At 43.6% G+C, this 12,182-nt stretch overlaps 1 protein-coding gene across 2 annotated transcripts in view; it reads right to left on the reverse strand.

The window, feature by feature from the left end:
- LOC8032494 (SPARC-related modular calcium-binding protein 2) overlaps positions 1 to 12,182 on the reverse strand; it is a 120,482-nt gene that overhangs the window by 40,401 nt on the left and 67,899 nt on the right. For both annotated transcript variants that reach the window (XM_040222137.2, XM_040505197.1), the window contains exons 5-6: positions 9,703 to 9,795; positions 5,608 to 5,859 (exon numbers count right to left, since the gene is read on the reverse strand). In XM_040222137.2, coding sequence (XP_040078071.1) covers positions 5,608 to 5,859; positions 9,703 to 9,795 — 345 coding nt within the window. The remainder of the gene's footprint in view (positions 1 to 5,607; positions 5,860 to 9,702; positions 9,796 to 12,182) is intronic.

Genomic DNA, 12,182 nt, shown 5'->3' on the forward strand with positions numbered 1-12,182 from the left:
TTTCAGTTTTTTTCCTTTGGACTTTCCTCACTTGCAATTTTATTCCTTCTGGAATGATATTTACACACAGTGGTGATGGGTGCCACTTCTACTGCGTTGTTGGGTCCAATGTGCCACAGCGTTCTGGTGACTTGGTGAGGCCACCTAAACTTTGAAGGAGAACTTGGCAAGCCGTTCCGTACCAAGACAAAGTCACCCATTCGTAGCCTTGGAAGCACATTATTATGTCGCATATCAAAATGCATTTTCATCTGACATCAATATTTCTCTTGTTGAGCTTCACTCTCTCAGCATTATTTGATTGCTAATTGTCCCGCAATTCCGAACAAGCTGTCAGCCTTCAGCAGCGTAGCTTTTTCTGAGTTCACAAAAAGAAAGCTGCATCCTAACCCTGCTGTGTAGGAACGGTTATAATGCGCTACAGCAGCCTCAAGCGAACATTTCGAGCCCCTGGGAAGTTGGGGCACATGTTCATATATATTGTTTGATGTCTCCGATTGCACGCTCCACTAGGCCATTTGCAAAAGGATGGTATGGTGCTGTGAATCGGAGGGTTATCCCGCGGTCTTCTGCCCAACCTTTTAGTTTGCGGCTACGGAAAGCTGGTCCATTTTCCGAAACAAACAGCCTTGACGCTTCTATGCATATCTCTGCTGAGCCAATAGATCATACTGTTAGGGTCTTCCCTGCCTGGTTTGGCTGCCACCAATCGGGTGCACTCATCGATGCACAGTGAAAATACCTGAGTTTTCTTCACTCCTTCGCTATTCTTTTTTCGATCTCCGCGAACTCAAGGTGACGCACTTTGAACGGTGTCTTGGAGTGTTCAGGTAGCGTAATTTGGTCTGTACGTTGTTTTTACTTCGCTTTCAAGATCCGGCATTCATGGCAGGACCTGATGTATTATTGTAATGTGTCGTCTTTCATATGTAGCCACATGAAGCGCCTGGTCAGCTTCATGAAAGTCCACCAGAACCGGTCATGACCTCCTGACTCTTGGCTTGTGTGGTACAATTCTTGGATCTGAGGAACCATTGTGGACGGAACGTGAAATTTTTTATTTGTTCCAAGTTCTTTCATCAGCTCCTCCGATGAAATGTTAGCTTTCTGGAGGATAACTTCGATGAGCTCCTGAGATGTGACATGCTCTGGTAGCTCCACGGCTGATTTTTCTTGAACTTGGTAACGGTTGAAAACCACTTGGTCAAGGTTCTGAGCAACAAAAATTGTAGCCACATGTTCCGCATCGACTGCGACTACGCTAAATTATGTAACGCTCCAAAGAAAAGGTAAAATGCTTATCGACATATTAAGCCCTTCTTTTTATTCTCTAATATTTTTCTTTCTAGATTTCGCGCTACTTCGCTTTATTTTTTGGGGGGGCTTTCTTCATGCAGTACTATCAGTCTCCGGCGGCCCATCACCAGCAGTGTTTAACCAAATGTGTCTCGTAGATTAGGTAATGCAGGAAATGCCCCTCCGTGATCTAGGTGATTTTTCGATGGCTCATACATATGCATGAACTCTAAAAGGTCATCATACATTGTCCTGAATACTGGGACAGCGTGACTGTCGTCATCACTGGAGCATCACTGAGAAATAATCTGCCTAATGTTCACAGCCTCTGCAGGGTATACTGCTTTGTACTCTGACCACACAGGTGTTTTATACCGGAATTTAGTGAATCAAATTTGTCAAATGACGGTCGGTAACATGATATGGGATATCGCTTTTTCATGTCGAGAAATTGTAGATTTAGCAGTCAAATACAACAGAGTTTTGGTGTTTGAGCACTACATTGACACACATAAGGACAACGAGTTAGTGCGACTTCCTTAGATTTGCTGATGTTAATACGGTACTCCACTTTTTAATTAAGTTAGGGTTAAAATGCGGCTGTATAAAACATCTTTCTCAATCGTCGCATGCAGAAATATTCCCAGAAAGTTGATGATTCCTGCCGAGACTCGAGAGACTATAAACACAACGTTCCATTATTGTTTCAAGACGGGCCCCCAAAATGTGATATTGCACAGTGGTTCCGGCCTTTTTGGCATGCTGTTATGTTTAACTGGGAAGAGAGTTAGAGGAAGAGAAGATGGCTTATGTAAAAAGACTGGTTTTTGGTTGTGTGTGCGCACGCATCGATCATGGTGTTCCAACATCCCGAACTTACTCCACGACTGACATCTTCATTACGCAAAATATTTGTTATACATTTAATTTTGAGGAAAAGAACAAACATTTATACGAATATTTTCGTCAATTATTGTTGTAATAAATCATGTGAGTGCTTTGAAACTTTAATTCTCATTTTCAGCAACGCTGCGAATTGTTTATTTAAGTTCCAAGTTTAAGCGTAATAGCAATTAGTTTTACAGAAGAGCTGTTTTTTTTAAACAGACCGACACCTTAAAAATAATAAAACTAGTTTTTACAGCATTGAGTTCCCATATAAATTTGCTATGAAGCTGCCAAAAACTATTTATAAATTAAAAAAAAGCCCCAAAAGAATAGCTTCAATTTTAAGTTTTTATAATAAATAATTGGAGAGCTACTACATATGAGATTTATTTCTTACATAACCACGAACGAATGAACACATTTATGAAAGTAGAACTTTGTAATTATTTTTTGGTTGTGCAGTTGCTGCAAAGAAGAAAAATTTAACACTTGCTCATGCAAGATGGCTCCCGTTACGACTGGCACTTAAGTCTGAAACAATCACAGACAAAAAATGAACCATACATATGACTGGTTCCGTAGATTATAAGGATATTCTCCGATACTAGAGTAAGAAAAAAAAATTTAACAAGGAAACTGCAGTTAGAAGTTCTAATTTGTCTCACGTGCGTCCATTTTAACAACTATGTCAACAACTTGACTGTTTTAGCAAGCATGTTAGCAATGTGATGTTAGCAAGCATTGTAGTAAAGCACTAACGCTTAAAGCAAATACAAAAGTTAAAAGCATGGTCTCAGCGGAAAGGCATGGTAGATTGGACCAATTATTTAATGATCATATCTTCCTGCAAAAATAAATGCATTGTATTCCACTTTTAATTTTATTTTGCAGGATGTTCTAAAAATTAATGTTTAAATTTCATCAATCATGGTTTTGTTTTGAGTTAAAAAAAATTAAAGATTGGTTCATTAAGTTTTTAACGTCTGTACAGCCCCTGTGAAAAGACAGCAAGGTGCTGTGACATGCAAAGTGTGCTGCACATTCACGAACACAGATATTGCACCTTTTTGAGGCGGTAAACATTGAGGGGAAGTTCCAGGTAACAAGAAAGACAACAGCATGATCCTTAGGGAAGGCCAGTTGATCTCTTTCTGGCTCAACCTGCCGCTACGTTTTACGTCTGCGTGACAGCAAGGAATTAGTTAACAACCAAAACTTTGCTTTCAAACGCTGTTTCGAACAAGAAAACTTGTTTTAACGTGGAATCTTTGACCGTTTCAGGGCATATTTAGCTCAAACCAATAGTTCGTCTGCCATCTTATGAGCAGGTTTAAAGTAAATCGGCCATTTAACAGACACATATAGAGCCCTTCAGTTCAAACGCCCTGTCAAACGAGCTTTGAGGATTAGCAGTAAGAACATCAAAATTAATATTTCTTATTTATCATAATTAGGTTTACGCAACCGAAGCTGAATTTAATTACGTCTCGTGTTTTTGCCATAAAGGGGCAACACGGCAATTTAGGTGGATTATTAACGTGACTCACGTAGTAGACGTGATTGCAGTATAGTGTTCCCAGACAACACCCTTTCCTACTAAAATCAACCGGAGAAGGAATTCAAATATCAATGTTAAAGACTTATGCATGAGATTGCTAGAACGTTGATATTTAGCCAAACCCAGTCTTGTAACAGATTGCATACCATAGGGCATTTGCAGAGATGACTGTGTTTTTTTTTTATCAATGACTACCAACGCTGAGGCCCAGCAACGCCGTGCACGTTATGGTCCCTTACCTACAATCGATTGACGACAGGTCGAGCCAGAATCATCTATAGACACCAGAGTCACTAAGATGTAATTAAATGGGACAAGAAACGTAAAGGAAGCAACACCTACAAAACACCACACACGCAGGATACAACAAGGACAGGACTGAAAATGGACAGAACAAAGCAGACAGTACACCACACAACCACGAACGACACAGACGCAATACGAGAAACGAACAAAACTTTTGAACAAGTCAAAGCTGCAAAAGCAGTGGTGCACGATCAGTACCCGTCACTGCCCCCACGCACGTCACTTGCGGCGACGCTGCTTTGGAAACGCTATGAGGACGCGTAGCCGTTATACATAAAACCTCGTGACCAGCTGGGTTCAGAATTTTATATAGTGGTCCAGCTCTTCATGAATCTGGTAGTTTCCTCCGCCATTGGTCTTTCTAGGAAGAGCATACATCCCTGGCAAAAAATGTACACCATACCCTATCGCTCAAAGTAACTATTCTTTAATCTGTAGGATAAAAAAACAAAAACTCTATCCTGTAATGATTATGAAGAGTTCACATTATTTAGAAATAAATAAATATATTTCCGCTGAGTTTCATTAGAAACTGCAAGTGATTTACGCCCCAGAGCACCAAAGGCATTGAGTGACTCCTAAGAGACGACTTCTTAAAACAAGCAGTCAGGTTTCGAGCTCCATTGAAAGATATCACAAGTCGTAACGATAAAAACAAAAAGGCTATGGGCTACGATCAAAACATTTCTTGGAAAATTTACCATTAAGGATTCAAATTGTGTAACTTACGGCGAGCTTAGTTTAGAAATAGTGGGACATTTATATCGCAAAGCAACTTAAGCCAGGAGCGGCACCAGAAGGATTCCTTCTCGAATCGATCTCACATGATTCGAATACGGAGCCTTGCGACTAGTCAAGGTAGCATGTGCAGAGGTGTGCGTATGAGCTCAGACTTACTGTTGATGTCTACTTCGTGACCATATTAGAAATATGTTAAGTCGTAAGACAACTAAGGCTACAGCCAACTCCCTCGAATAGATCTATTGGGGCATCGTCAACAGCCTTAGTTGTGGATATATAACTACCAAGCGTTGAGGAGTACAAATCACCAAGAGTTTGGGTTGTGCACATTACGGCAAGCTCAGTTTATATATAGTGGGTGATTGACATCGCAAATAAACAGAGGCTAGAAGCATCGCTCCAGTGCTTCCTTCGGTAATCCAGCGCAGATAATTCGAACCCGGAACCTTGCTGTGAGCTAAGGTAGAGAGTGTACAGCGTTCTCTACCTTGACTGCTGTCTATCTTGACTATCATCGCAGACTTACTGTTGGTGTCCACTTTGAGGTCAGTTCAGAAATATATTAAATCGCAAAGCAACCTAGGCTATGGGCAAGGTCCTAAACAACCCTTGGAGGACTGACCACGAACGGTTTGAATCGCATAACGTGCGGCAAGCAGAATTAAGAATTGTGGGATGCTACATCGCAAAGCAACAAAGGCTAGAAGCATAGCCACAAGGATTCCTTCACGAATCGACCACACGTGATTTGAACCTTGAACTTTGCGGCGAGTCAAGGTAGAGAGAGCGCAGAGGCGTGGGTATCAGCGCGGACTTACTGTTGATGTCGACGCCGAGGCAGACGGACCACTCGGACCTGGAGATGCGCTTGTCCTGGTTGTGGTCGCAGTAGCGGGTGAAGCTGCGGGCGCATGCCCGGGGCTCGACGAAGCGCCGCGCCATGCGCCGCAGATCCCGAACCTCGCGCCTCTGGAGCACCTCGTCCCGGTTCAGGTCCAGCTCGGTGAACTTCCACTGGATGACCTGCTTCTCGGTCGTGTCCAGCAGAGAGGCCGGCAACTGACTCATGTCTGTGGAAGCGGCAGGAAAAAAAAAAAAGAAAAAAAAAAGTTGTGGCAAGACATGCCGTTGTCTGCTAGCAAAGTAAATCAAACTATAGGGGGCGCTATGTCCAGTCTGTTTTCCCCAGAGTAGTGTGTTTACCAACATAGGGAATGTGCAGCACTGGCATCTACTGTAGTAGGCTGGATCGCGGATCGGGAGCGAGTCGTTGGCAGCACCGGCGGTCATTACTTGACACCAGGCAATACATGCAACTTTATGGAAGAAACACACATGAGTAGGAGTATTGAAGCTTCTACCCGGTGCTCGAAGGCGAGTATTTTATTATGTGCTGCGATCATTATATTTTTTGGAGATTGAATTGGTATTTGTCAAACGTTGGGATGCCCAGTAAATTTAAACGTGCCAGAGCTCCCACGGCTGAGGCAGCACGCTTGCTCTCGTCGTGGAATAAACAAAGGAACTTTCCGTTAGTAACAGCGTCCTCGGGGAATTCCAGAAGTTGATGAATGCCGAGAAAGTTCAATGTTGAAAGCGGATTTCGGGGAGTGAGCGAATTGCGCGTAGCAAAGCCTTCGGGCTTGTCGTCTGCTAAACCCAGCTCATCGAAACCGCCACCGACTGTCTCCTGTCTCATTGAGCTGCGCTACATTTTTTGCCTAGCGGAGTTACACTTGACCAGGGAACATTTGTATATAAGAATTGCGAGGGCTGTCAGTTTTAATATTTGTGCACAAGCTGTTTGACAGGCTTCCCGCAAAGCAGCCAAGACGTTTCATGGTTGCCAACAGCATAGAAACGGGGGACCTAGCAGTTTTTCACGTTTTTTTCATAGAGCTGGACGCATTTGGTGGTGCCTTGTGATGGCTCCCGGTTGTGCCACTCAACCCCAGCAAGTCAAGCCTCGATCCGCAAACCAGCCTATACTACAATAGAGATCAGTGATGTGCACTGGATTATTTACTTCGTCTTTCTTGATTGCGCGCGGGGCAAAGACTGGGTACGGCTAGAGCCACTCTATATGGCAGCGTAGCTGCCATATAGAGTGGCTCTAGGTACGGCTGGTGCCCTATTTTTTCCCCGCGTTCAGTTGAAAAAGATGAAGTAAAAAATATCCATGAGTACTGCTTGCCGGTTCGGCTTTACTTATCGAACGCGTACCCAAGCCAAGCGGTGGCGCAACGTTCTGCTACGTCATGGGCCAAGCGCCGCGTCAAAACATAAACAAGTCATCTATATGTTGTTGTCGTCCTCACCGGTGTAGTTTTCAATCTGGCCTCCAGGGGTGCAACGGTTGGATCCCCTTCCCAATAGTCTACAATATATTTTGTGTCCCTTTGTTGTATTTTTTGTTTGGATACTATGTACGCAGACCCTTGTCGAATAACGCTTGTCATGATGACATTATTCCGAGACCGGGGAAGCGGCAGAGAAAATTTGAAGTTGTGGAGAAATGTGGACTTAAGGATCAGGGGTTCGTGTGGGCACTGTTGGTATATTAAAGTCATCGACAAGGTGAAAACGGCAGGACGTCTTTTTTAAACACCCAACCTTCAGCCTGCTTTCATTGCCTTCCTGCGTGCTTTGGCTGCGCGTGCAGCACGCTTGAGGCTCAAGAGACGCCAAAGCATTATCGAAGTCAGGAAGCCAGCGCTGGAGGAGAGACAACTGAAATATATTCCTTTCGTTCTCATCCTCCCGGTGACTGTATACTAGGGGGAAGATCCGAAACCAATATCCTAGAGAGAAAACAATGTGCCACGTTCGGATCAGAGAATCTTCCTCGGTCAGACTTTCAGGCAAACCTACCTCGCCCAAGAAGACAATCTATTGGACACCAAGCTACCCCTGTCAGCAGCGCGTGCTCTTCTGTGGATTCCTAAAAGCAAGTTTCAGTGGGAACATCTGGACGTCATTAGTAGGGAGGCTTAAGTAGAGAGTTCCAATAACTCAGATAACAATCTCGACGACGATATGATGAATGCACAAAGACGCCAGGCAGTTGAATATCTGATATCGCTATCAGACTAATCTGAATGATGTATACTAAAACCTCCTATAGCTGTAATATGGGGGAGCGTTTAAGACGCTTCTACGACACTTAAAGAATATGCGCAGCCGTGGGGGGTAAATAGGTCGAGAAGTTTATTCGCAATAAGTTACTTATCTAAAGAAAAAAGAAGCGAGATTTGAAGAGGAAGTCAGTTGAAAGGTAGGGGTCAGGCTGGTGAAATGGGGTTTGGTTGGAAGCGAGTTTACGCCGCGGTTACGACAGCAACTTTATGCCCTTGAAACTGCAGTCAACAATTTATGGCATTTCGAATATCGTGAGGATAGCAGAGCCCATTACTTTTATTCGTTTAGTCAAGGCCGGTGTAAAGTAAACATATTTTATTTGGACAAAAGTTACCTTGGATTCCTCTTCAGAGCAAATTCCGGCTCATGCGGTCACGATTTGAGGCTGCATTTTAACTTCGCTCGCAACTCGTTCCTATACGACTTGCACCTATATATACAGTATATATATACATATATACACGGTGTTTCACGTAAGAGTGACACAAATTATTAAAATTTGTGTATTCGAGGTAAAAGGAGAATTTTTTCGGGACAGCATTACTCGTGGTGGCGGAGATAAAAAAATGCGCGATACTTACTAAGTAGTTCGCTAATTAACTAAGGTGACTAATTAACTTCTTAATTAGTGAAAATAGGCATATGGTTCCGCTTAGAAACTTGCTGAGAGTCATTGAAAACCACCAAATCAGTCATTTTCAGAAAGACTTTTAGCGCGTGAAAAGAGTAGTGGTGCGTTAAAGTTACCGCTCGTGGAACTGGTACACGTCTGGGGCTCTCACAAGAGACGAGAAAATCGCGCGGGCGCCTTACCACAACCGCTAGCCTTGTACTCGCGCAATATAATGATTATTCTGATTATACCTAATGCTAGCTGCACTTCGGTTAAAAGGCCGGCCGCTGAAGAAAACTGAAAGACTTGCAAATGAAGCTGAAGGATACTATTGGGCACGATCTATTCGGACGCAAGGATTATAGTGCTTAAAATCGAAAGAATAAAACACGGAGGACAAGCACAGGACAACCACGTTGCTTGTCCTCGGTGTCTTATTCTTTCGAGTATTCACGTTCAACCCGCTCGCCTTTACCATTATAGTGCTTAAAATCGAAAGAATAAAACACGGAGGACAAGCACAGGACAACCACGTTGCTTGTCCTCGGTGTTTTATTCTTTTGAGTATTCACGTTCAACCCGCTCGCCTTTACCATTCCAATTAAGGTGCCCCTACATACCATACGCCCTTTCTGAGAGCGAGGGATTTGAGTCGCTAAAGTTTCTGCTTCCATCCGACCTGCGGAAGTAGAGTCCTTTCTTACAAGTAACAAAAAAAGAAGAAAAACCCGTTATGTATGTGGCAGACGCCTGTTCTGTTGCAGGTCGCTCTCCACTGTAGGGTTGTGCGAATCCCGGTTCGAATCGAATAGCGCAGTGTCATCCCTAGCTTTAAGACAGTTAAGAAAACCTGTTGTTGTAGCTTTCCCTTCCACCGTGGAGGCTATGAATGACGCAGTGCTATTCGATTCGAGCCGGTATTCGCACATCCCTACTCTCCAGTGTGACAGTTCATGGAAGCTCCGGCAGCCAGAAGCTGGGACGCCGCGACGATAGCGACACTCGCGTTTGTTCAAGGTTCCCGCCAGCATTTCTACGACCAACCGTCAGGATTGCGACATCCGTGAGCATGACTCTCAGGCTTCTATGACGTCATTTGTTGCCACTTCGGGAGCATTTTTGATGTACGGACAGCATAGTATGACCAACGGGTATAACTTACCGGAAGCGGGATGGCTGGGAAGCCTCTTGAACTCTTTCTGGAAGATGTCTACGAGGTTTCCGTTGAACTGGCTCCTGTCTGCGTTGGTGCAGCCTGTCGAGAAAAACACCAGCAAAAAATTAGAAAAAGAAAACAGAAAAAAAAACAGCGGGCCTTTATGGTATTTTTGTTTACAAATAATAGGCCCAAATGTAAGCCTTAATGAAGTACACATAGTAATAAGGAATAAATACGTTGTAACAGATAACCATGCTATCGTAATATTTTGTTCTTCGTTTCTACTCTTAATAAATATTGTACCATCTTACATTTTCTTACAGGCAGCGATGGGCGTCAGTACGCATGTTTTTTTAAATTTGTTTTCGCAAATATTGGATGACCGGTTCCGATATGTCTGCTAATGTTCTGCTGTTGTTTTTTTATTAACTGTTGACACATTTATTTTCATATAATTTCTAGCTTTTCTTTTTTAATATTGTAATTTCTTTTACATATTTTTTTCGTATTTATCTGTTTTAGCTTCTTTTTTATTTTCCTTCTGTCTAGCTTTTTTTTATATATGTTCTCTGACCCCGTCCCGTCCGCGTCATCCGGACCGGTACCATTTGAATTATGCACAGTCAGTAAGTATTCCGTGCTTTGCCCATGCTCAATCAAGATGCGTTTAGCATATGATTACGCACGCTTAGCACCGATGAACCCTAGGCCGACTTATTACGGCTAGCCCAGGAATTGGTCCTCAAACGGCTCTGCAGGTAAGCTTAGAACAGGTCGTACTAAAACTTCTTTTGTTCTTAACATAGGTGCCACGTTTAACACGTTCTCACCGTCTCAAACAGTAGTTTGAGCTCAGTGTTGTATAAAATAAGATACAATACCGTATTATTACAGCATGCCTCGATGTTTTGAATATATTGAATATAGGCGGAATTTTAACTTAATTACACTTCGGCTCAAATAATTGTGACTGAGGAGACGTTTGGAACAAACTAAGAACTGGCTGATGCATTTTTTTTATTGTTAAAAATATACATGCTCGATCAGGCTGACAAAGACTGGTAAACAAAACACAACATCTTTCTTAATTAATTAATTAATTAAAACCGAGCGTGCTCATAAGGACCAATTTTACACACTAAAGAATAAACAAATAGGACGCAGAGAAGGACAAGACTTCTTTCAACAGGCCTTCACTTATCCGCGTTCGTCTGCTGGGTCCCAGGTGACAGCGCTTCCTGCTTCTTCTGCCATTTCTTACGTTCTCGGGATAAACTCACCTCCCTATCCTTGCACCGTGGCCACGGTTGGAAGAAGAGGGAGGCGTCTCAACGGCACCGCCTCGCTACAAAACCAGCCTGTCGAAGATTCTCTTCTATTTCTGACCATCTCCGTGAGATGATGCAGCATGACAGGCCCACTCACTTTCAAGTACGCGAAGCCTGCCTGAGCGCGCGGCTTTCAAGATCTCTCTTCACGTTGAACGCAACTGCCAATATTCACGATTTTGTGCACGACGGAATTAAGGGCCTCCAAGCTCTAGGTGTATCCCTCTGCCAAGCTGAAAGGGTATCGAAGAGGAGAAGAAGAAACCGAGAAAGGGAAGGAAAACGACTTCGCGCCAGTGTGGCGCACTCTCTGCTCCGAAAGGGAAAGCAAATATTTTTGGGGAAGGATCAAGTCATCTCGTTCTACCGGGTGTCTCTAATAGCGGCCAGGTTCTTTAAATCGACAGAAAATATCGGTCACGATTTTGTGCAGCAACGCCCACAGGTGGTGCATTTCTTCTATAAAATTTGCAAAGATCAAACTTACCTGAGGAAAAAGTAAAAAAAAAAAATAAAAAAATAAAAAAATATATAAAGAGGCTTAATTCCTATGGACACGAAGTGAAGCCATCGGTCTTCAAACCATATGGCGCCCTACTGTTTGAACACCGGTGGCTCCGCTGCGTCTCCATATGAGTTAAGCCTTTTCCTTTTTTACTTTTTCGTGAGGTAAGTTAGCTCTTCGTAAATTGTATAGAAGAACTGCACCACCTGTGGGCAGCGCTGCACAAAATTGTAGCATTATAAGCTAAGAAACCGAATTTCGCGGTTGATTTAAAGAGCCTGGCCGCTATTTGAGACAGTGGGTAGAAAACATGGCCGTAAAGGATGAATTTTTGACACCATCTTCCGAAGGTTAGCGGGAAAAGGGGGGAGGGGGGGGGGGGGGGCAGACCTAACATGTGGACGACTACGGTGCCTGAAACGCGTTTTCGACTGATGTCATTAGAGTCCTGCCTCGCCCATACATCAAACGAGGTCCCAAAGTGGCAGCCAATGACGTCGCAGAATTCGGAGCGCTATGCTGTAGGACGTGGCGATCCTGGCGGTCGACGCTAGAAATACGGGCAAAAAGGACGAGAGAACGCGAGTGTCGCTGTCGTCGCGGCGTCCTAACTCCCGGCCGCCGAAGTTTCCGTGGACTGTCGACCCACA

Source organism: Ixodes scapularis, unplaced genomic scaffold (genome assembly GCF_016920785.2).
Source record: "Ixodes scapularis isolate PalLabHiFi unplaced genomic scaffold, ASM1692078v2 PGA_scaffold10__122_contigs__length_95168666, whole genome shotgun sequence".
Taxonomy (NCBI): Eukaryota; Metazoa; Arthropoda; class Arachnida; order Ixodida; family Ixodidae; genus Ixodes; species Ixodes scapularis.